Here is a 21,656-nt window from a genome sequence, read left to right on the forward strand (position 1 = left end):
GCAGAAGTTAGCAGAGTATTGCCTAGTTTATGCTGTAGGGGCAGACCTGCTAATTCAGTTGGTTTTGTTGTGTCTCTGAAGATGGGGTTGGTAGGTAGCTCAGTGTATTAGTCACCAATCCCTTCCTCCCTTGCCCTTCATCACGGGTAAGGCGAGCATGTTTTGCAAAAATTCTGCCTCTTAAGAAACTTCCACCCTCACTTTATATGCAAAATGGTGTCACTGGAGTTTGTGTAGTGCTCTCAGTCTGTGTTCTCTCCTTGGGATGGTGGAAGGAGCTGTAAAAATCAAGCCAACTGGCCTCCTTGAGGCCACGTTTGCGGTGTTGGGTTTTGAATCTGCGCTGGTAAAGCAATGATGTGATGGTTGTAAGGTGGGGAACAATTCCAGTTGCACGTTAATGGTCATCCACGAAGAGCATGATTTCTTGTTCCACCATGGTTAAATCCCATGCATGTGAACTGTCGAGTGGTTCCTTGGCTGGCTGCCACAGACTAATCTTTTCAGTGGCAAATTTTCTATATAGTTTCCACATATGCTTCTCTCTGTGTGTTTCTGTCCCTCTTACAAACTCCCAGTGGAAGGCCAAAAGGACTAAACTTCCCCCCCCCCCCCCCCTTGCTCAGACAAAACGACTTGATTTTGATTTCATGTAACATTTTGAATGGTTGTATACACAACTTGCAAGGCAAAGCGACTTGATTTTGATTTCATGTAACGTTTTGAATGGTTGTATACACAACTTGCAAGGGAAAGGATAATTGAACAAATTTCAGATGTTGAGGTTTTGTCCCTAATCATGGGATTAAATCACATCTGTACAAACTTCTTTAATAGTACACAGTGGCTGTAGCTCTGAAATTAAGAGATATAATAGCAACTGTATTAAATTAATCCTGGAAAAATGAGCATGTCTAGTTTCTTAATTTTAAATTTGAAGTGCCTATTTTTATTATAATTGATATGGGAGATGTATTTCTGGAACAGCACTTTAGCTATAAATTCATTATAATGACATTTTTAAGTTTAATCCTTTATTTTCCACATAATTACATTTTAATGTTTAGTTATTCATACTACAAAATCTTTAAGAACCCTGACAAAATTATATGAAACACAAATTACATCAAATTCTGAAATCAACTAAGCATAGCCCTCATCATCATCTGTACTTCTACTGTAGACTCAGCTGCTTAAACTCTAGTGTAAGATTGTAAGTGCTAGTTGTGTAAATATACGGTATCAAATAGAGATTGCTTTGATTTTTAGTTCCTTTGGATAAAAATATATGCTCAGTATAAATTGTGGGGATTTGCCTATGCCTTCAGAACATTTTAGCCTCTCGTGTGTATGCAAAGACATACACACAAAAAAAGGTACTTGCAGGTGCTGGCAGGCAGCATCTTTTTCCAGATAAACTAGTGTTTTGTTTCCCACTTTAGAAGATACCTTTCCCCACGGTTATTTTAATGCAATTCAAGATGTTATAATTTTTAACTATTTGACCCAGGATTTAAAAGCACTATAAAGCACATTTTAATATATATAACTGTGACCACAAAATCCCTACTTTACTACTTTAAAGACATTCAGTGTTTTTATTTTTTTTATTATTAGTCATGAGGAATCTATGTTGACCTGATGCTTGCTTTTCTAAATTTATAAAACAACAGAGACACATCTAAATAACGTTACGTACTGTTTCTTAGTGGAATACCACACTGAAGGGATGTAGTTACTTGGGGCAGCATGTCTCCAATTATGATCAACCACGACTGGTTTAAAAAAATAATAATAACATGGCTTTTTCATTTCATGGTTTAACTTTTTTTTTTTTTTTTTCCCATCAAATGTGGAAACATTTTACTCTGGATGGATATTATTTATGGGCCTTGTAAACTGTTAGAGCATACTACTTTAGGTTTTCCTGCGAAGTGTTGGTAAGGCGAATGTTTAAGCTCTGATTTAAACCTTTTCCTGTGGTGGTGGCTGAGTTCAGCTTTATTTGGTATGAGAAGTCCCGCTGAGCAGAGCTCAGATTCCCTGGAATTACTTGTGGAAAGCCATAGCTCAGCATAAGTTGTTCTGTTGTCTTTAGCAATGTTACCTATGTACTTCATAGTAAATACAGTATTTATTAAATTGCTTAATAAGAGTCAGAGACAGGTCAGGATTTGGCTCCTACTGTGCACATCCCAGGGAGCCGGCAGGATGCATTCGTGTTGGGGTGCTTGGCCAAATTTGTGACCTTAACAATGTGTGTGTGTCTATTCATCCTACTCATCCCTCCTGTAAAGAAGCCCTCAGAGACTGCAGTTCAGACCATCTCCCATCGCTGTCGGTGCCAAGAGGGCACAGGTTTATCTCCACCAGGACCCATGCTGCCCCTCCCCACCCTCAGCCCCTGCCCTGTTCCCTTCCTTGCTGATGCTCTGGGCGTAGGGAAGGTGCTGCCGAGGTGCCAGGCTACAACTCCTGCAGGTTCCTGCAAACCCATCTCCTGCAGGATGCCCAGCCGGGTACAGCGCACAATGCTGGAGGGGAGGGGGAGGGCTTGCTGGTGGGGGATCACTTGCCTTTTCTGGCTGGCCAGCTGCCTCACCCAGGGCCACAAGTCTCCTCCCGGGTGCCAGGGGGGCCAAAAGCATCTCCCTGAGGGTGGGATTTGGTTCCTTGGTCTACGTCACCTAATGGCCTGGCCTGACGCCCGCAGACGTACATGGTGTTAACCTCCAGATTTGGGTGTATCAATAGGATCACTCTTCCAGGAAAAGTTAGTTAGCGGGATCAGAGCCTTAATCGATTTGGCAGGCAGCACGGGGAGGGGAAACAAAGGGACAAAGGCACTGAGGGATTGGCCTGGAGTCAGGGCAGAAGCCCATGGTGGAGCTGGGGGTTCTGCATCCGATGCCCGATCCGCTCTGGTGGTCGCGCTGCCAGTGGAATAAATAAATTTACCGGTTTGGGCAAACCAACAAATGTGTTTTGCCATGAGCCACATGAATAGCTGTTTCTGCCTACGTGCTTGTTAGCAGATGAGAATTATTTTTAGGAATTAAGAAAATTTTTATTCATTGCTTACTGGCTTTGAAAATTAATAAGCAGACTAGATCTTCTTTAATTGACTAACCATTATATTCTCTTCACGATATATATTTAATAAGTTTTTGAGTATTTGGTAGTTTCCTAGCAATTCGTGTGTGTATTTATTATCTAATTTATTCCCCGAGAAGCACTGGTGGAATTGGACAGCTTGAGTTTTGGAAACTCAGCAGTGATAATGGATGCTTTTCTTAATAAAGCCCAAAACCAAGAGGAAACTTCAGTATTGAAGAAGTATTGGACTTTGCATTTTGATTTGTGGGGAATGAGGTTATCAAAGAATATGTTTGAGTCTGTAGGAATTCTGTTTAGTGGATAGAGACAATGTATGCTGGTGTGACTTGCTGTGTAAGTGGAATGTTGACCTGAGACTTGAAATAAGTAAAAGATACTAATCACTGAAGTAAAAATTAACAGTGATATTATTGTAATTTTTTCTTTTTTTTTTTTTTTTACTTCAGCGTGGAACTTACAACTTAATTCTTGCAAGTAGGCTTCCACTGAAGCTGACATTGCAAAACTATGTTTGGGTTAGGTTTTGAGTTGTAAGTCAGTGTTATAGACTCATTGGATGACATGTTTATTGCATCATAGGCTCTTAGGCTTCTGCCCATAGTCCTATTGTCCTCCTACAAAACTCTATGAACCAAGTTTGGAAGTGCTTTGAAGTGTTGGCCACTTCACCTGCTCCAGTTTAATTTTGGCTGGAAAGTATGCGTTGTGCCGTAAGAACAGCGGCAGGATTACTCAGTTGCTAATAATCCTGCCTGCTGGCTGCCCGAGGCTGACATACTTCTGGAAACCTACTTGTTTGTGTTCTTTGCATGTGCAAAAATATCTTCCTCTGATTTCTCTATCTCAACACGGGATTATTTTTTTTAACTTTATTTGGGTTTCACTACCACGTGGACGCTTTTGGGAACCTAAATTTAGTTGTCAGGTTGCTTTCCATTTGGAGGAGGAAAGCAACAGCACAGAGTCATCGTGTATCTTTAAACGTCCCCATGTTTGTCTGCATGATGCGTGTGCATCCTGCTTCCCTGAGCAAAGCTCGGAAGGAAGTGGTTTGTCAGCCAGCTCTTCCTCAAATGAGGGATCTCTGCTCCCTTCTGAGAGCCATCCATCCTGCTGCTTGTTCTCCCACACAGTCTTACTGGATGATGATGATGATGATGGCTGTTCTGGGGCTCCCTTGATTGCCTCATAAGCCAATTCCAGTTCTTAATTTGAAACACCCTCCCAGCCCAAACAACGAAAACTCATTTCCTGAAGATCGGGTTGGGTAGATTTGACTTAGTTTCTGATTGGGAAAGTGGCAACAAACAAATGGCAATGAGTGGGGGCAATGAGATGCTTTCCTTTTGGTCTTAGCAAGCGATTTATTCATCTCAAGCTGTTTCATGAAATAAAATCCTAAGTAACATCTTAAGTATCTGATCATATAGCGGCTCCAGTTGACTTCAGCAGGGCTTATTCCTTAGGTAAATATTAGCTCCTAGAGATTCAACAGCAATTTAGCAATTCTCACTTATACGCCAAGATATGTCAACCTTTGTTTTTCTGTAGACTTGAAGGAAAATTCTTTCTTTTGGTTTATCAGAGACTTACATGGATTAAAATTTATATGGATTGAAACTTGCACAGATTGAAACAGCACTATGCTTACTTTGACATCCAGGTTTCATACATAATTTATTTTGGTTTTAGGGTCCCTAAGGAATTAAAAATATACAGGAGTACTGACTTCATGTATTCATACAGTCAAAATTGATGGGTTATGTCCTTTACAAACTTTAAGTTCCCAAAATGTTCCAAATAACTTCAATTTTTAGGAAAACTTCATGCTAAAATTTGCATCTAACTTGTAAACCTGGGGCCAACAACATACAACAAAAAAGTTGCTGTAAACTATTAAATGGACTAGACACTATTAATAGCACTTAGTGTGAATGTAATTTTGCAGAGCTGATGTTGTATCGGGATGTTCCACTTAGCACCTTTCAAAATGAGGTGTCAGTGTTTTGTCATGTAAAATGTACAGTCTTGGTAGTTTAATCACTGCTGGTTGTGCATTGCTGCTGTTCAAATATTATAGCAAACAGGAAAAATCTACACAATAAGCAACATACTAAGGAAATTTTGATTTTTTATTTTTAATGAACACATTAACAAATTATCTTAATGTTGTTACTGAATATAGTAATGCCCCTTTGTGGCAGTGGCACACACTATCCATTAATTCTTTGCAGTGAAAAACCACAAAAGGCATTCTGTAAAGTAGAATAGGTCACTTTGCAATCAATTTCTGTTTTACTGCATAATTCACCTTGACTGTTTAAAGCAGCTTTAAACAGTCAGTAACCTGGAGAAGATTCCTTCCATTTGCCTACCTCCCCTTCTTCCCCCCCCGACTTTTTTACTTATGGAAGTAAAAGGTTGTCTCTATACTTTGTTTATTTTTTTAGAAGATTCTTTCCCTAAGGACAATATAGTCTCAAGAAACTTGTTTTTAATGTCTGGAAATGGACAGCTTTTAATAACACCTGGCTGACTGAAAAAAAAAACCAAAAAAACATTCAAGCTTGTACCTACTTTCTGCAAAGCCTTTTCCTTTCCACTGATGCAAACAGTGATGGTCACAACTTGAATTGGGGGAATTTGTGTCAGATTTTCTAAACAGTTCTGTCTCCCATGGTTTGCTGCTCTGAAGAGCCACAGTTTAAAAAAGTTCTAAAATAAGGAGGTGGTATTGGATTGGGAAGTACTCCCTTTACTGCCTCTGCAATACCTTATGATGTATGCAAATATGAAAGCAGTTACTGCAAGGTGGTTTTGGTTTTTTTGATGAAAACCTATTCTGAATAATCTCTTCATGGTGATTTTTTTTTGTGTTGTTTAAATCATAAATATGGGGGTTTTTTTCAGCTTTTATTGACATTCTTTCATTTTTCTTTTCAGAGTGAAGGAGTTAATTTTCTCACCATGACCTCAAACAACAGAGTACAACATTCAAAGAAGCTGCTCGGCATATACCTTTTTGGGTTTTGTTTTGTTTTTTCTGTTGTTTTTTTTTTTTTTTTGTAACTGAAGCTGCTTAAGGTTTACTTTTTGTTGTTGTTGTTATTGTTGGTCCGGACAGTTACTTAACTTTCAACCTGTTGTGGACTAAAACTGTGCAACGAATCTGTGAGGAAGGGAAAGCAACCTGCCTAACTCATTACCTGTCCATGGCATCTACGGTATCATTTTGCTGCTGTTTCGACAGGAGTTGGAGATGCTCTTTAGATCCTAGGAACTTTTCTGCCGGCCTCTTTAACTAACGGCCAATGCCTTTATTTCCTTTTTCTGCAAAAGACAAACTGTATTTATTCTTCGGCATACTAGGGGATTCTGTGACACCCGCTGAAGCAGTCCGATCTGGTATTTACTGGCGTAATTTCAAGCCTACCACAGTCCTACCTCAAAAGTTCAAAAGTAAAGCCGGATTTTGCGGTGTTGGTGTCCGACAGGAACCTCCTTTATCCCGATGCTGAGTTCTCTCTCAAGAACGGTCGTCAGCCTTACTGAACTTGCGACGCGTACAGCTGCTGCTGCTGCTGGGGTGTGAATCACTAGCCGCAGGGTTTACTTCTCACACAGAGCCCCACCAGGGCACTGAAACGACGAAAAAAATGGGATGGAACTCTGTGAATCGGACTCGGACAGAGGATTCGGAGTAGTTAAAAAAAAAAAAAAATAATAAAAAAAAAAATTAAAATGTGTAACTGAAGCAATGTAAGTTAAAAACATCCAAACTGTATTGGGGGTATCTCTCTGTACCTTTGACACACTTGTTTAATCCTCTCTATGTAGGTGTTTATGTAGGTACTTCAGATTGCAAAAGCCTTTTCTCCTATTTAGAAGCTCACTTTTGTCAGCTAACCCTGTTCTTAGCTGCGTTTCTTGTAACCAAAAAAAATCCACGTAGGCATGCTAGGAATGCAGGGATGATAATGGGTATCGGGCAGATTCAAGCGCTAATATTAACACAGTATTACCTTGCCATCTTGGAAAGTCCTGATATTTGCCTTCTACCAGGAAAGCACCATTGCAGCTGCAGGCATCGTTACAGGGAAGAAGAACCATTGCAGTCACTCACCCGGAGTTCTTTTTTAGGCTACCTGTGCATCACATTTCCAGTAGCCTGAAAATCCCAGTGATGTGGTGGCTACTGTCACAAATGTCACATACAGCTCTTGCACCAGACTAGCAGAATGTCATGCCACCTTGTTTCTCCTTCGATAAATTTGTTGAAGAGTTCATATACATTTTAAGGGTACCTCCCCAGTGCCTGCTCTGATAGACATGTAAGTATTACTAAGTTATTTGAGTTCTGTGAGATTTTTTTTCTTTTCTTTTTTTTTTTTTTTTTTAATCATCATGCTAGGTGGAACCTGTACTTAATGCATTATCTTTTGGGATTTTTTTTTTTTCTGAGGAAGACGAGAGTCAATGTCTTACAAATATAGTGAATGGCAATGCGGTCTTCCTGCTTACATGCTGAATTTTTAGAACTGAGGATTGTATTACAAGACAAAGATGAATGTAAACTAATTCCTTCCCTACCCCATGACACACTTTATTTTTCAGTGTAATTTTTGGGGTCTCAAATCACAGCAATGCATAGGCTAATACAATATTAGATCTAAAATCAATTTAAATATCTAATCTGTCTGTTTGAGTTTGGTTTGGTTTTTTTTTTTGGTAATAATAATACTATAAATGGTTCTAAGACATTCTAAAATGCTGCTTGTTTAAGTCTGGAACTAAAAAAAAACAAATACCTTTGACATTTTTTGTCCGACGCCCCCCATAGCACTGAGTGTGGTACCTGCTGAATTCAATGATTTGAACTTCTATTTTGGAGTAACCCTCTGTACCAATTAAGAAATCACACAACTAAAACAAATGGCTAAAATGCATACAGCAACTTCAAAACAAAACTTGACAATATAGCCAATTCTTCTCTATCCTGTATATTTCACAAAGGCATATGCAATACTTACATTCTTAATTTAGTTTACAGAATGGAACCAAAATGTATAAATGTTATGTTTGCTAAAACTTCACAATGTATATTGGGGTCTTTGTACATTTTGCCTGACTTACCTTAAATTTAAAATATTTTTTGCTATATAACCTTAACAGTTATTAAGCAGTGTTTTCTTTTTGGGTACGTATTGTTTCTGGATATCAAGATGTTAAATATATTTCTTGCTATTGTGATATGACAAGAGACTTAACTTATCTTGCTGTGTCTTCCAATGTACACGCTGTATATAAGGATAAATGTGATGCTGCTGGAGACCAGAATAAATGGAACTAGAGTAGTGTATTGTATTTAGTCTGTATTGATCATGGATGCTCTCCTTAATAGCCATATGCAATAAAATACATTATTTATGAAAGGAGTAAAGTATTTGTGTGCCTGTTTTCTCTAGGGGTGGGGTGGTTTTTCTGCTTGTTTACATAAAATCAGTTTATTCTCTCTTTTAAATGGAAACACGCTTTCTCTGAGTAAATCTTACTGTTCTGCACACAGTAACGTACTTTCCTTTTAACACTCCTGAAAAACAATAAAATAATTTAAAATGTTGTTTAAGGATATAAATATCAGTATTATAGAGGCAAGGCGTGTATATTTGAGGGAATAACTAGGAGCAGAACCTGGTCTTAATTTTTAATTCCACTTTAAAAGTGAGTGGAAGACTATGGTAATCCTTCTGGCAGCCTTGCCAGAACAGACTTGCCCTATACCTGCTGTATAGTCACTTAAACTGGTGCAAGGTAAATGGAAACCTAATGCTTTATGTAGGTATCTTCATCTGCTGGCTTGTGTGCAGGGGCTCTGGGACACAGTCGTGGCACCATGGGGTCACTGTAGCCTGATCTGCTCCTGGTCAGTAGGAACATCCCTTATACTTGTGTAAATGACCTTTTTTCAGCGTTCCTTGCATCCAGGTAAATGACCTGTGTAAAGGTCACTGACTCATGGCAGGGATTGGGGTGATGAGGGGCAAGGGATGACAGCAGTAGGTTAAGCAAAAGCTTGATGTCCCTTTCACAGGGGAGTCTTGCTGACATCTCCTTCACTTAGGCTGAGGAGTGACACATCTTTGTTGATCACATGCAAGGCCTGCTGGTACTGGTGGAGTCATTATCTTTATGTACCACATTTGAAGTCATTTAGAATGAAATCTTGTCTTGAGACATGTATGTTGGAATCATAGAATGGTTGGAGTTGGAAGGGACCTTAAAGATCATTGAGTTCCAACCCTCCTGCAACACCTCCCACTAGAGCAGGTTGCTCAAAGCCCCATCCAGCCTGGTCTTGAACACTTCCAGGGGTGGAACATCCACAGCTCCTCTGGGCAACCTGTTCCAGTGTCTCACCACCCTCACAGTAAAGAATTTCTTCCTAATGTCTAATCTAAATCTCCCCTCTTTCAGTTTAATGGTACATTCTCCTGGCCATATCTACCACTAAATGGTACCACTTTCATCAGTACCTTGTGTTTGGGGGATAGCTGAAGGTCCATAGTCATACGACTTTGTCTTGAAAGGATAAGACCTGGCTTATTGTCACAAGTTCAGGTTCTTTCTCTGAAAATGGCTTGAATGGAAAAGAGCAATCCTGTCTGTTGCAGCAGCAGGATGATCCTGTGGTTGCTGGAGTGTCTGTATAAGCCACAGAGTGCAGACATAAATCACAGATAATGTATATGCTGCCCAAGAAAGAACATTCAGTTCTTTCTCTCATCTGTCCTGACTGTCTTAGCTGCAGATTTAGCTAGGGAGCACAAAATAGGACATTGTGGATCTTAGTGCCTACATCCTTGAAGAGAAAGAGCAACTGCTTTAGTCTTTGGAATTGTTCTGGAGAAATACAACTATCCAAAAGTATCTCCTCCTTTTCTACTGGCAACGGGGTGTGTGAGTGGTACTTTGTGATAACATGGAAGAAGAATCTGTTTGATAAGTCATCTGGAAATCCAGATTCTCTGGCGAGTTCCATTTCTGATAATCAAAATATAAAGGAAACATTTGGATAGTCAGACCACTCACAGCACAGTTTGGTGTGATGTTGGCAGCTTCCAAACAGACAACCTTTGCACTGACCTGAGAGTGTTGCTCCTGAGTCCTCATTCAGTGACTACCCTTCTCAAGGACCTCAAAGCAGTCCAAGGCTTCCCTCTTGGCAGCCTTCATTTACTTTTTGTGGTACAGGGTTCAGAGAAGGGTTGATATGTGTCCAGGTGTCACCTCATGAAGTTACCTTGAGTTTATCCTTGTGCCTGGAGCTTAGAAGCATTCCCAAATTCTCCAGTTCAGAGTGGGCCTGGAGACCACTATAAAGACATCATCTTTCAATAGTTTTTTTTTAATAATGAACGCAGGACAAGCAGGTTGCCTTCTTCAACACCTACTCCTACCATTCAACTTGCTTTCTGTTCTTAGAGAGGATGGGATGAAGAAAGGGTTCAGGTCTTTGTTATGCTAATTCTGAACTCAATGGTGAGCATTCTGAGTGAGGAAATGCAACCTGAAGTCTGCTCTTGGGAGAGCCATTGCTGAATAGTGCAACAGGACCAGATTTGGCCAGAGATGCAAGCCTTCATGCTCTGTGGGAGGCAAATCACCTACCAAATCTTTCATTATATTACTACGGCTTCAGTCATTCTCAGATAGCTTTTCCATCTTCAAGAACTTCAGCCAGCTCTTGCAGAGACATGAAGATACACTGCAAAATTCACCTGACTTGCACCTGGCTTTTCCTGGGGGACAAGAGTCTCTGAAAGGGTCTGCAAACAGAGGTTATACTTAACAAATGGGTTATTTGCTTTTTAGGAGCGCTAAATATTTAACTTACAGCTGATGATAGGTATTTCTAATTTAAGGGTACAATTTGTGACATTTAGTGGGAATCTGATTTCTGGAAACAGGACTTCATTCTTAAGTATCTCAATGGCCTCCCAAAATAATAAGGACAGAAAATTTCACCATACACTTTTGAAAATATAGATCCCTTCTGTTTTTTTATTTTTATTTTTATTTATTATTTTGATGTGTCTATTCTATATATCAGACTAAACATATGGTTTATAATGTTTAAACTAGGGATGGGGAAACTATGGCCTGTGGGATGGATATGACACATAACATTGCTTCATATGAGCCGTGGCCTCCTAAGTTTTTTCATACTATTAGGCAACATAGTGTCATGTGTTGAACATGTGGCTGCCAAAAGTTTTTGCAAAGTCTACTTGATCCTCAGTATTTATTTACAGGGCCTCTTTGCAACTTCTCTTTTCCCTTCTGCCTAAAGTGGGAAATAAACACAATCATAAAAAAGCGTCAGTAAAGTGCTCAACTGCACGTAGAAGGTATGTCTAGAAGGTGCGGAGTGCTACTGCCAAAATATTAGCTCTTGCACAAGGAAGCGGATATAAACACCAGGCTGTGTTTACATATTGTAAATGGACGAGGCAGAGAATGGAATTAGACACACCTTGAAACAGCCAATGATATGAATACGAGGGGTTCTAGATAAAGGAACAGGATTTCCTTACTTGGAAACGCGCTTGCTGCAGATGGACCAGTCAAATTGAACTCCTGCATTTAACAGGAATTAAACATTAATATATTATTCTGTCTCAACCTTTGAAATTTCTGCTACTGCTCCTAAAAACAGTTTTACTTCTCATTAAGTAAGGATCCTGTGTGAAAACGTGGGTGTATCCAACAATGCAGTTATTACTTCCCCATTCAATCATTGGCCTGAGCAAGCTGTATTGCAGAGGTGAACATCCAGGTCTACCGTTCGATCTCAGACAAACTCCGATGCCCACCCAAGAGGGCCCAGACTTAGATCTGATAATATAACTTAGATTTTCCCAAAGAAAGTGAAATGAAGTCTACTCTTATCTCAAAATATCAGATTGGATGAGGAAACTTGCGTATAAAGGGATGAATTTACTATCTCGTCAACTAGAATGTTTTCGTGCGAAAAGTGACCATAAAACAGTAGAGTTATTTCATGTTCTAATTCTTCTAATTCCTTTTAAAAATTTCCTTTCACTCAGGCATAATGGGTTTTGGGACAAATCTCTACACTAAAAGTGACTGCGGAAAGGTCTCCCAGGTATCCCCTGTGAGGCCTCTAAGGTACAGTCTAAATTTGTGATCCTACAACACATTACAACACTGTATGACAGAGCAGTGATTCCTAGAAAAAAAAAATTATCATTTCCATAGCATTGGCTCTTTACTGGCAATTGACCTGATTTAGAAGCAGATGTTGAAGAGAAAGGAACTGGTGAGACTGGTTGCTCTCAATTAAAGCTCAGATGATTTGCTCACGAGTGCTCTTATCCAACTGCAGATGAAACTCCTCATTCAACATGATGAATCCAAAAAAACAAAGCAGCAGCATGATTGACTTCTCTGACAGCTGCAGGCAGTATCATTTCATGTCAGGAGACATGAATGCTTTCCACGTATCAGGAAAGGAACCGTCCCACGTGTTACAGAGGACTGGCAGTCCCCCACGCTAAGGAAGCTCGGGGCAGAGCTGGGCCCCTACATGGGGCCTCCATCACTCCTTGGGCATTGGGGATGAAGCTGGTTGGAGTGACAAAGCAGCCTGTTCTCATCAAACCTTTTAGGCAAGTATTACCGTCCTGGAGAAGGACCAGAAAATGTGGGGTGGGGTGTTAAGCCATTACCTCAGCTGTGTGGTAAACCTACATGAAGCTGTCAAGGTTCATGTAGATGTGTATATACTTAAGCAACGGAGATAGAGAAGGAATAAGGGATACAGCAACTACACTGTCATATCTATCATTTTACTTAATCTGACCCAGAGGTAACAGTGAGATGTTTACCCCTTCCCTACAGAGCAGCGATTACCCCAAATTATCTGGCACTTGCCATGGGATCAGGGTATAAACACAGAGACTGGGAAGTAAGTTCACACCAAGCTTGCCCTTAGCAGGATCACCCATATCACCTACAATGTCCCCAACCAATTGCCCTTTAACTGCTGCCAATTTGCAGTCTAAATATCACAAGCTGGTGTACATAGATAAACCCCGGGCCCGGTCTCAGTTGCTGCAGATTAGGAATATGCCACCATTGCATTCATGGTGATTTACTGCAACTGAAGCTCTGACTCCGAGTTGTTTGAGAGGTTGTTTATGTATTTTTGATATTTTGTTTTTTTAAACCTTATGTCCTCTGAAGGCTTTTCTGTGTTGTGGTATAAGATTGCCTTTGAGCAGTACTTCAAGAAATGTAATCATAGTCAGTTATTTAATATGTCTATCAAGCTGTTCCATATAAATATCTTGATTCTTAAGAAAGATATGCAAAGAACTTTTTTTTTTGCTAGAATGCCAAACCTCACAATGAGTGCCCATTTTCTCAAGGCTAAAATGCTTTTAAATGACATTTATTTTTGTTCCTCTTCAATGTGTCAATGCAAGCAGAGAGGAATTTCCATGGCTAGTGTGTGCCTTTAGCCAATGAATCAATAAAGCAATCCAATATTAATTTCAGCTGCAGATAAATGAATGTTTCTCTGAGGGTTTCAGAAGAGTAAAGGTAAAAATTTAATCTTATTTACCTAAAGAACAAATATTGAAGTGTTTCTGCTTTGAGTAGAGTCTTTTCTTAGTAACAGACTTGACAAAAGAGGAACAATATTTTCCTTCTCTGCCTTTGATGTAGCATGATTAATATCCTGGTGCTGGATTCTATATTATTTTAATCAAATAATGGTTTTACTATTTCACAGGAAATACTTGGACAATATAAACATTTAATTACTTTATTGACTTTGTCTGTATTTCTCAGAAGGTAACAGACCCCAGGATTTTTCTGTTCTAAAGGAATAAAGAAAATGAGATTTGGAATTGAGCAGCTGTAGTCCAATGCCTTCAAAACCAGAAAAGCAGTACTGCAAAGAAATTCAAGACAGATTAGTTTTCATTTTGGAAACTTGCTCTTTTGTTGTTTAACAAGCACACTTGTTATGTGATGTACTTGGAGAACTCCATTGCCAGGTTATATCTGTGGTCTTCGTTCTTCATTTACAGGCATGCGGATTAGGAGAAACTTGCAGGTGTCTTGGTCAGAAGAATCTCATTTATGTTTGGACTTGCCTTTAGACTCTCCAGTCATTGAACTGCCTGTCCCACTACAAATTATAAGCTCCAGGAATTCTGTCCTTTTATAATCTGATTGTCCTCAATTTGATGTATGATGTACCTTCTTGGTGTGCGAGGTGCTCATCTGTGGGTGAAGTTCTCCCACACTGTTTGGCTAAATACCTAGGTTCTCCTCTTCCGACAAAGCAGCACTCCCTTTTTATCAATGGATACTGTGATAAAGGCCTAATTATACTTGATAGTATACAAGAAATCTCATGTTTTGTATGCATTCAAATACAGCTTGACAGATGTCAGTGTACAAACTGACATGTATTTAGAGGGTGTTGTTTGTTTGGTTGGTTGGTTTGGCTTGCTAATGAGTGGGTGACTATTCTACTTCTCCTCCAGCACAGAAGGTCCACAAGGCGAAAATCTATTGTCCCCTGAACGAAAACAGAAATTTCAAACTGACCTCCAACTTCTTTCAGCCACCAAAGACTTCATCTTCCTGCCTCAGAGCCTGACCTGCTGGCTGTGCGCCTCTCTCAGTGCATCCATTTAAATCGTCACATTAATCCGTGTGACTGAGACCCACTGAGGGCAAGGACTCTGCAAAGCTCTTTTTGAACCCCTGTCTCACCGCATTAGTCTGCAAGGTCGCTCTGGAAGATGACTGGCTCAACAAAAAGAAAAGTGAGACTTTTCCTATCGCCTTTCGCATCTCAGGTTTTACAGGAGCCTTTCAAGGGAAGAAATAAAACCCTCCAGCTAAGCACATAACAGCGTGGATCATCATCCAGGGAACCCCGGAGCTTTTACGGTGGTGGGCACAGAAGCAGCGTAGACACAGACGCTGGCCTCCCCGTCCGCTGGGATGGGGAGAGCTAATGGGATGGATGCCTCATCTGCCTGGCTCCGCTCAAGCTGTTCCCGCTCCAACCAGCCGCCACCAGTGGGGAATGTCACAACCCATCAGGCTCAGCCTCGGCCGATTCTTTCCGCCATTGTGCTCTCCCCGCTGTGAGGGCAAGCGCGGGGCCCTCGAGGTATTTCAGCGCCGAGGCAGATGCTGGAGGAACCCGGCCCCTGGTAGCTTCCCCCCCACCCAACCCCCAGCCTTGGCTTCTCCCTACCGAGGTGGGCCACTCACCCCTCCGCTCGCCCCTCCATTCCGTGGGGGGGTGTGTGTGTGTGTGTGTGGCGCAGCCATCGCTCAGATTGTGTCTGCCTCATTTACCGCGCTAAAGAGGCTTTGTCGGCTGCTCTGCTGCCCTTCCTGGGATCCCCTGCTTGATTTCGATGCATGCCTCCCTGGCGAGAAGCCAGCATTTTGTTTACCTCTTAAAAGAAGATTCATTAGTATGTTTTTCCTGTTCTAGTTTATTTGTGTGTCGTTTACCCTGCGTAGGCAATTTTGCTTTCCTAGTCTTTTTTTTTTTCTTTTTTTTTTTGGCTGGGGAATGGGGGAGGTTTGTTTTTATCATTGATATATTGGTGAGTTAAGTAATTGTTTGCAAAAGGAACCACATACTGTCTGTGGTTTAAGGATTTCTTTTCTTCTTTTTTTTTTTTTTAAGTGTCTAAGCCAAGTTTTGCTAACAGTTATTTTTATGCAGCCCCACTGAAGTCAATAGAATTGCTTAGTTATAACTGAGCATCGTATTAAAACGCACTGTAATTTTCTCACCCTTGCTTAAAAGGGTATATTTATGTGATATATCCACCACTGCTAGCATGGATTGTGCTGCAAAAGGACTAGATTCAGTGTGAACGTTAGTAAATGAAGCCCTGTATTTCTACACTGCCAAGGTAAGATTACCTGAGAAATTTAAAAGAAACAATGCTGAAGATCTCGATCTGCATTAATATTACCCTGCTGCCAAAAGCAGTGGTGCTATTTTAGCAGAGAAATCAGATTCAGCTTTTTGATGGTGCAGACAGGCTGATCAAACAAAGTGGTGAGAAAGTAATAATTTCACAACTTTCACTGCGCTATCCTACAGAGGGTGTAACTTTTTTTTTGGTAATCTTAAATGATAAGATGACAATGACATTTGCAGAATTCCTTTGCTTTTTGGTACATGCACCAAATCATTTTCCAAGCTTTCCGTGGCCATTTTGTGCATTCTGGAGGGGCTGTGAAATGAGAAGATGCTCAGAGGGCAGGTAGAGTTGCTTCTTTTTGGGAAGGGAGCGATGGCTTGGGCAGCGTGGCAGGCAGTGAGCAGTTCCCTGCAGCTGCCTGGGCTTGGGGAGCCCCTCAGGTGGAGGGGAATCAGGGAGGCCAGATGCCCAGCATATTGCAAGGGCTTACAATAACCCTCACGTGGTTATTTAAGCATAGGAGCTCATACAAAGCAAGAAGCGTAGTCTGCGCTTTTTCGTTCCTCAATCCTGGAGCTTAATTAAGTTTGTCCTACAAACTGCCGTTTTGGGATGAAATTATTTTAATCTTATTTAATCAGATGCGTTCAAGGTCAGATTGAGAGAAGGAACTAATGAGTACATTCTGGAAGAAAGACACTTTGTGTTCAGTGCCATTCTGCCGGGGAACGGCCGAGATCAATTTCCTCTTCCTATAAAGCCATAGCACTGAGGCTTAAAAGATTTATGTTGAAAAAAATCTCCTCATTTCGGGACAGGAAAAATGTGATTGATCGGCTCTCTTAAAGAAAGGAAGTCCTTGTCTAATTAACACCCCCATTTGCTTTCTTTTAAGGTAAAAATGCTGCGTTATGATCTTTTGTTATTTTTTCTGTTTTCTCTTCTGCTGGATCAGTGAGTCAGGGCAACAACATTTTCCATTGGTCCCGTGACCACAGCGAGGAGGATTTTGAAAGCCAGCTTCCACATTCCCTCGTCAGAAGAGAGACATGTTCCAAAAAAGTGTAAGATCTCTTTGTCATCCTGACTACCTATGTTTCAAGTTTAAAACCTGTTTCCTTGGTAACTAGACTTGCTAGGCTAGTCTGCTCACACCATGCATGCAGAGGCCACCACATACCATCTAAAGCTTATCAAGCAGTTTAGCAAAAACATTTAATGCATTAGATTTTTGTACTTATTTTAAAGGGCTCCTGAGAGACAAAAGATAAGCTTTCTCTGCTGCTCGCCTTGCCCTGTGTAAAAATATTCTCCTGTGATGCCGGAAGGTATCATGATGGGGGCTGGCGACAGTCCCTTCGCGAGAGGAAAGTCGCTCTTCCTCTGGACTCGTCTCTCCATTGCAATTCCTTCCTGGATTCCTCCCAAGTGTGGTCAGCTGCAACACCACTTTACTGTACTTTTTTCTGTCTACAAGTGCTGCTGTTACAGAAGACGTTCAAAGTTGGCTATTCAGGGCATATCTCTGCGCTGTCGTCACATAGCTGTGTGACGGGCAGCTACTTGGATATTCCTGACTGGCAATTTGACTCTCCACACCCAGACAATGTACATTCATAGCGTCTTGGTTGCCTGCCACCCGGCCCATCTGTTGGGTTGACTCTTTGCCCATTTAAAAGTCAGTCAGACAGGGGTGTAGGTGCCAAGAAAATGCGAATTGAGAAGGGGAGTCTGCATAACGCTGCTGGCAGAGTGTCTTCAGCAAGAGCCTCCTCCTTTGTGGCAGCCATCGCTGCCAGATGCCTCCCTACAGTAGGTTACAACTGCTGACATTTGTGCACCAAGAAAAGGATACACGAGGCAGAGAGAAGGAGGGAAGAGTTTTCAGGGTAGCCTTGGCAACTTGCAAGGCAAGCTGTGCTGCTGCAGGTACTCGGCTCGCAGCACAACCAAGAGACGCGTGGAGCTTGCGAGGTATTAGAAAGTTACTCAGTAGGAAGGAGAACACATCATCAGAGTACTAGGGTGAACCTGAAGGAGCTCATTACACTTGTGAAGAGAGCCATTGAACCAACTGAGATAGCTGCAAGAAGCCAGTTCAGGCATTTTTCCTCCTCTTCCATGCAGGGGGTCTATACAAGATTGTTAGCCCTGTCTGGGGAGCATTCCTGAATGCAGAGTAGAGGTTCAAAGATAAGATCTCTTAAGATAGATCATCTCTCTCTTAGCCACAATCGGGTTGTGCAGTGAAGAGGATTAACTCATCTGTGTGTAACCTTTCTAATCCAAACCTGGGGAGTGTCAGGCACATGCCTGCTCTCAATACTGTCCATAAATGTGTGTTTCACATCAAGTCTGGCTGACTAGGATTATTTTATCTGCGAGGCTAACTTGTGTGTCTGTTTTCTTTACTTGGACAGCCCTTTATTTCTGCTGAATAGACATTACTGCTGCTGCCCTTTAGGTCAGAGGAACAGGTAGCCTGTTCCCATCATCATTATTTTACTTGATTAAGTAAATGAGAGAGATGAGAGAAATGAGAGAAATGCCTTCAGAGTTGGTCAGTGGTAATTTGCCGTATCAGTGGCTATGGATCAGCAGTACATGCAACCTGGCCATTTTCTTTTCTGCTCAGACTTAAAACATAAATAGACCTGTGGGGCTAGTTCAAACTCCAGAATGTTTTAAATAATTCTTTATAAACTGGAGAAAACAATAATCTGAAACCAGGTGAATAGCTCTGTGTGATCTGAATGACTTTGTCATATTTCCAGACTTTTTTTGTTTGGTTGGTTGGGGTTTTTTTATTATAAACAAAGATGTGGCATTTCTAGCTTTTCCATGAAATTGAACGTGGCACCAGGAGCCTGTATCTAGTGCAGAGATTCTATCTCTTCTCACGAACCTGAGAAAGGAGCTTGGGGAAGGCACTGAAAGAGAAGAATTGGCCAGTTTTCTTTTTGGGGCTTGCTGCAGTGAAAAGATGAGCCTTCAGGTGTTGGGCATGATTCTTTTTGTGATCTCTTACTTCTCTTCCATCTTCTGTTATTTTCTCTTTCTGATGTCTTTTGTACAATGTCTAATCCCAAGCAGAGAACCCCGACTTCCACTAATGGGGGGTAATGTACAGAAGAAGTAATGCACCGCAAGTGATGTCTGATGCTGTACTCCCCTTTCCCCGACGCCTGCAAGTAACGCTGAGGAATCTGGTGCTCAACATGTTGTCTCTGAGCCAAGAGTTAGGGACCACTGCCTGAGGGGACAAGAAGCAGATTTAATGTGCCTACTTGTCGGTTAATAGTGAGCCTTCTGTTGTACAGTAACCACTCCACTCGCTCACTACAATGGAAAATAAAAAACAGTTAGAAGAGAGTAAAAATATCAAACAGTAGCAACATTTCTCCCCCCCTCTCCTATTTACAGAAGTGATAGGCAGCATGCTTCAACTCTAAACATACATGGCATCAAGTAGGACCAAAATTATTAGGTGCTGATGCTTGTGCAGCTTTTGCAACACCACACAGTATGCTGCTGTGCTGTGGTGCACTAGCCACATGGCCCACCTTCAGTGCCTCTCTCCCCACCCTTATCTCCTTTGGTCTTGCACCTTTGAATCGTTAAGATTCAAAGGTCTTTGTCTCATCATCATGATGGGGACTGGCTGGAAGTGGGTGCCCTTGCTTGTTGCCCAGCCATATCACTGGTGCACTCTCCAGGAGGGTGTTATGAGGAGCTAGGATGAGTCTCAGTGGGGACCAGGGCTGTTGGGACATAGAGACTGGTGGGGGTAAGGTGGGCCATGTTTCCAGAAGGAGAAAAGCAGAAGGCTAGATTGGAAGAGGGCAATTCAGTAAGCCACGGGCCAAGAGAGACAAAGAGGTATCGGCAATGCAACAACATTTTCCATTGGTCCCGTGACCACAGCGAGGAGGATTTTGAAAGCCAGCTTCCACATTCCCTCGTCAGAAGAGAGACATGTTCCAAAAAAGTGTAAGATCTCTTTGTCATCCTGACTACCTATGTTTCAAGTTTAAAACCTGTTTCCTTGGTAACTAGACTTGCTAGGCTAGTCTGCTCACACCATGCATGCAGAGGCCACCACATACCATCTAAAGCTTATCAAGCAGTTTAGCAAAAACATTTAATGCATTAGATTTTTGTACTTATTTTAAAGGGCTCCTGAGAGACAAAAGATAAGCTTTCTCTGCTGCTCGCCTTGCCCTGTGTAAAAATATTCTCCTGTGATGCCGGAAGGTATCATGATGGGGGCTGGCGACAGTCCCTTCGCGAGAGGAAAGTCGCTCTTCCTCTGGACTCGTCTCTCCATTGCAATTCCTTCCTGGATTCCTCCCAAGTGTGGTCAGCTGCAACACCACTTTACTGTACTTTTTTCTGTCTACAAGTGCTGCTGTTACAGAAGACGTTCAAAGTTGGCTATTCAGGGCATATCTCTGCGCTGTCGTCACATAGCTGTGTGACGGGCAGCTACTTGGATATTCCTGACTGGCAATTTGACTCTCCACACCCAGACAATGTACATTCATAGCGTCTTGGTTGCCTGCCACCCGGCCCATCTGTTGGGTTGACTCTTTGCCCATTTAAAAGTCAGTCAGACAGGGGTGTAGGTGCCAAGAAAATGCGAATTGAGAAGGGGAGTCTGCATAACGCTGCTGGCAGAGTGTCTTCAGCAAGAGCCTCCTCCTTTGTGGCAGCCATCGCTGCCAGATGCCTCCCTACAGTAGGTTACAACTGCTGACATTTGTGCACCAAGAAAAGGATACACGAGGCAGAGAGAAGGAGGGAAGAGTTTTCAGGGTAGCCTTGGCAACTTGCAAGGCAAGCTGTGCTGCTGCAGGTACTCGGCTCGCAGCACAACCAAGAGACGCGTGGAGCTTGCGAGGTATTAGAAAGTTACTCAGTAGGAAGGAGAACACATCATCAGAGTACTAGGGTGAACCTGAAGGAGCTCATTACACTTGTGAAGAGAGCCATTGAACCAACTGAGATAGCTGCAAGAAGCCAGTTCAGGCATTTTTCCTCCTCTTCCATGCAGGGGGTCTATACAAGATTGTTAGCCCTGTCTGGGGAGCATTCCTGAATGCAGAGTAGAGGTTCAAAGATAAGATCTCTTAAGATAGATCATCTCTCTCTTAGCCACAATCGGGTTGTGCAGTGAAGAGGATTAACTCATCTGTGTGTAACCTTTCTAATCCAAACCTGGGGAGTGTCAGGCACATGCCTGCTCTCAATACTGTCCATAAATGTGTGTTTCACATCAAGTCTGGCTGACTAGGATTATTTTATCTGCGAGGCTAACTTGTGTGTCTGTTTTCTTTACTTGGACAGCCCTTTATTTCTGCTGAATAGACATTACTGCTGCTGCCCTTTAGGTCAGAGGAACAGGTAGCCTGTTCCCATCATCATTATTTTACTTGATTAAGTAAATGAGAGAGATGAGAGAAATGAGAGAAATGCCTTCAGAGTTGGTCAGTGGTAATTTGCCGTATCAGTGGCTATGGATCAGCAGTACATGCAACCTGG

The 21,656-nt window shown here is 41.7% G+C and overlaps 1 protein-coding gene across 1 annotated transcript in view; it reads left to right on the plus strand.

Moving 5' to 3' along the window:
• Positions 1 to 8,552, plus strand: part of IRS2 (insulin receptor substrate 2) — a 31,920-nt gene extending 23,368 nt beyond the window's left edge. Inside the window, exon 3 of the mRNA XM_014944200.1 lies at positions 6,061 to 8,552. Within this exon, the coding sequence (XP_014799686.1) occupies positions 6,061 to 6,065 (5 nt within the window). The 3' untranslated portion in view covers positions 6,066 to 8,552. The remainder of the gene's footprint in view (positions 1 to 6,060) is intronic.
• Positions 8,553 to 21,656: the final 13,104 nt, after the last annotated feature.

The sequence above is a fragment of the Calidris pugnax genome, unplaced genomic scaffold (genome assembly GCF_001431845.1).
Source record: "Calidris pugnax isolate Ruff unplaced genomic scaffold, ASM143184v1 scaffold69, whole genome shotgun sequence".
Taxonomy (NCBI): Eukaryota; Metazoa; Chordata; class Aves; order Charadriiformes; family Scolopacidae; genus Calidris; species Calidris pugnax.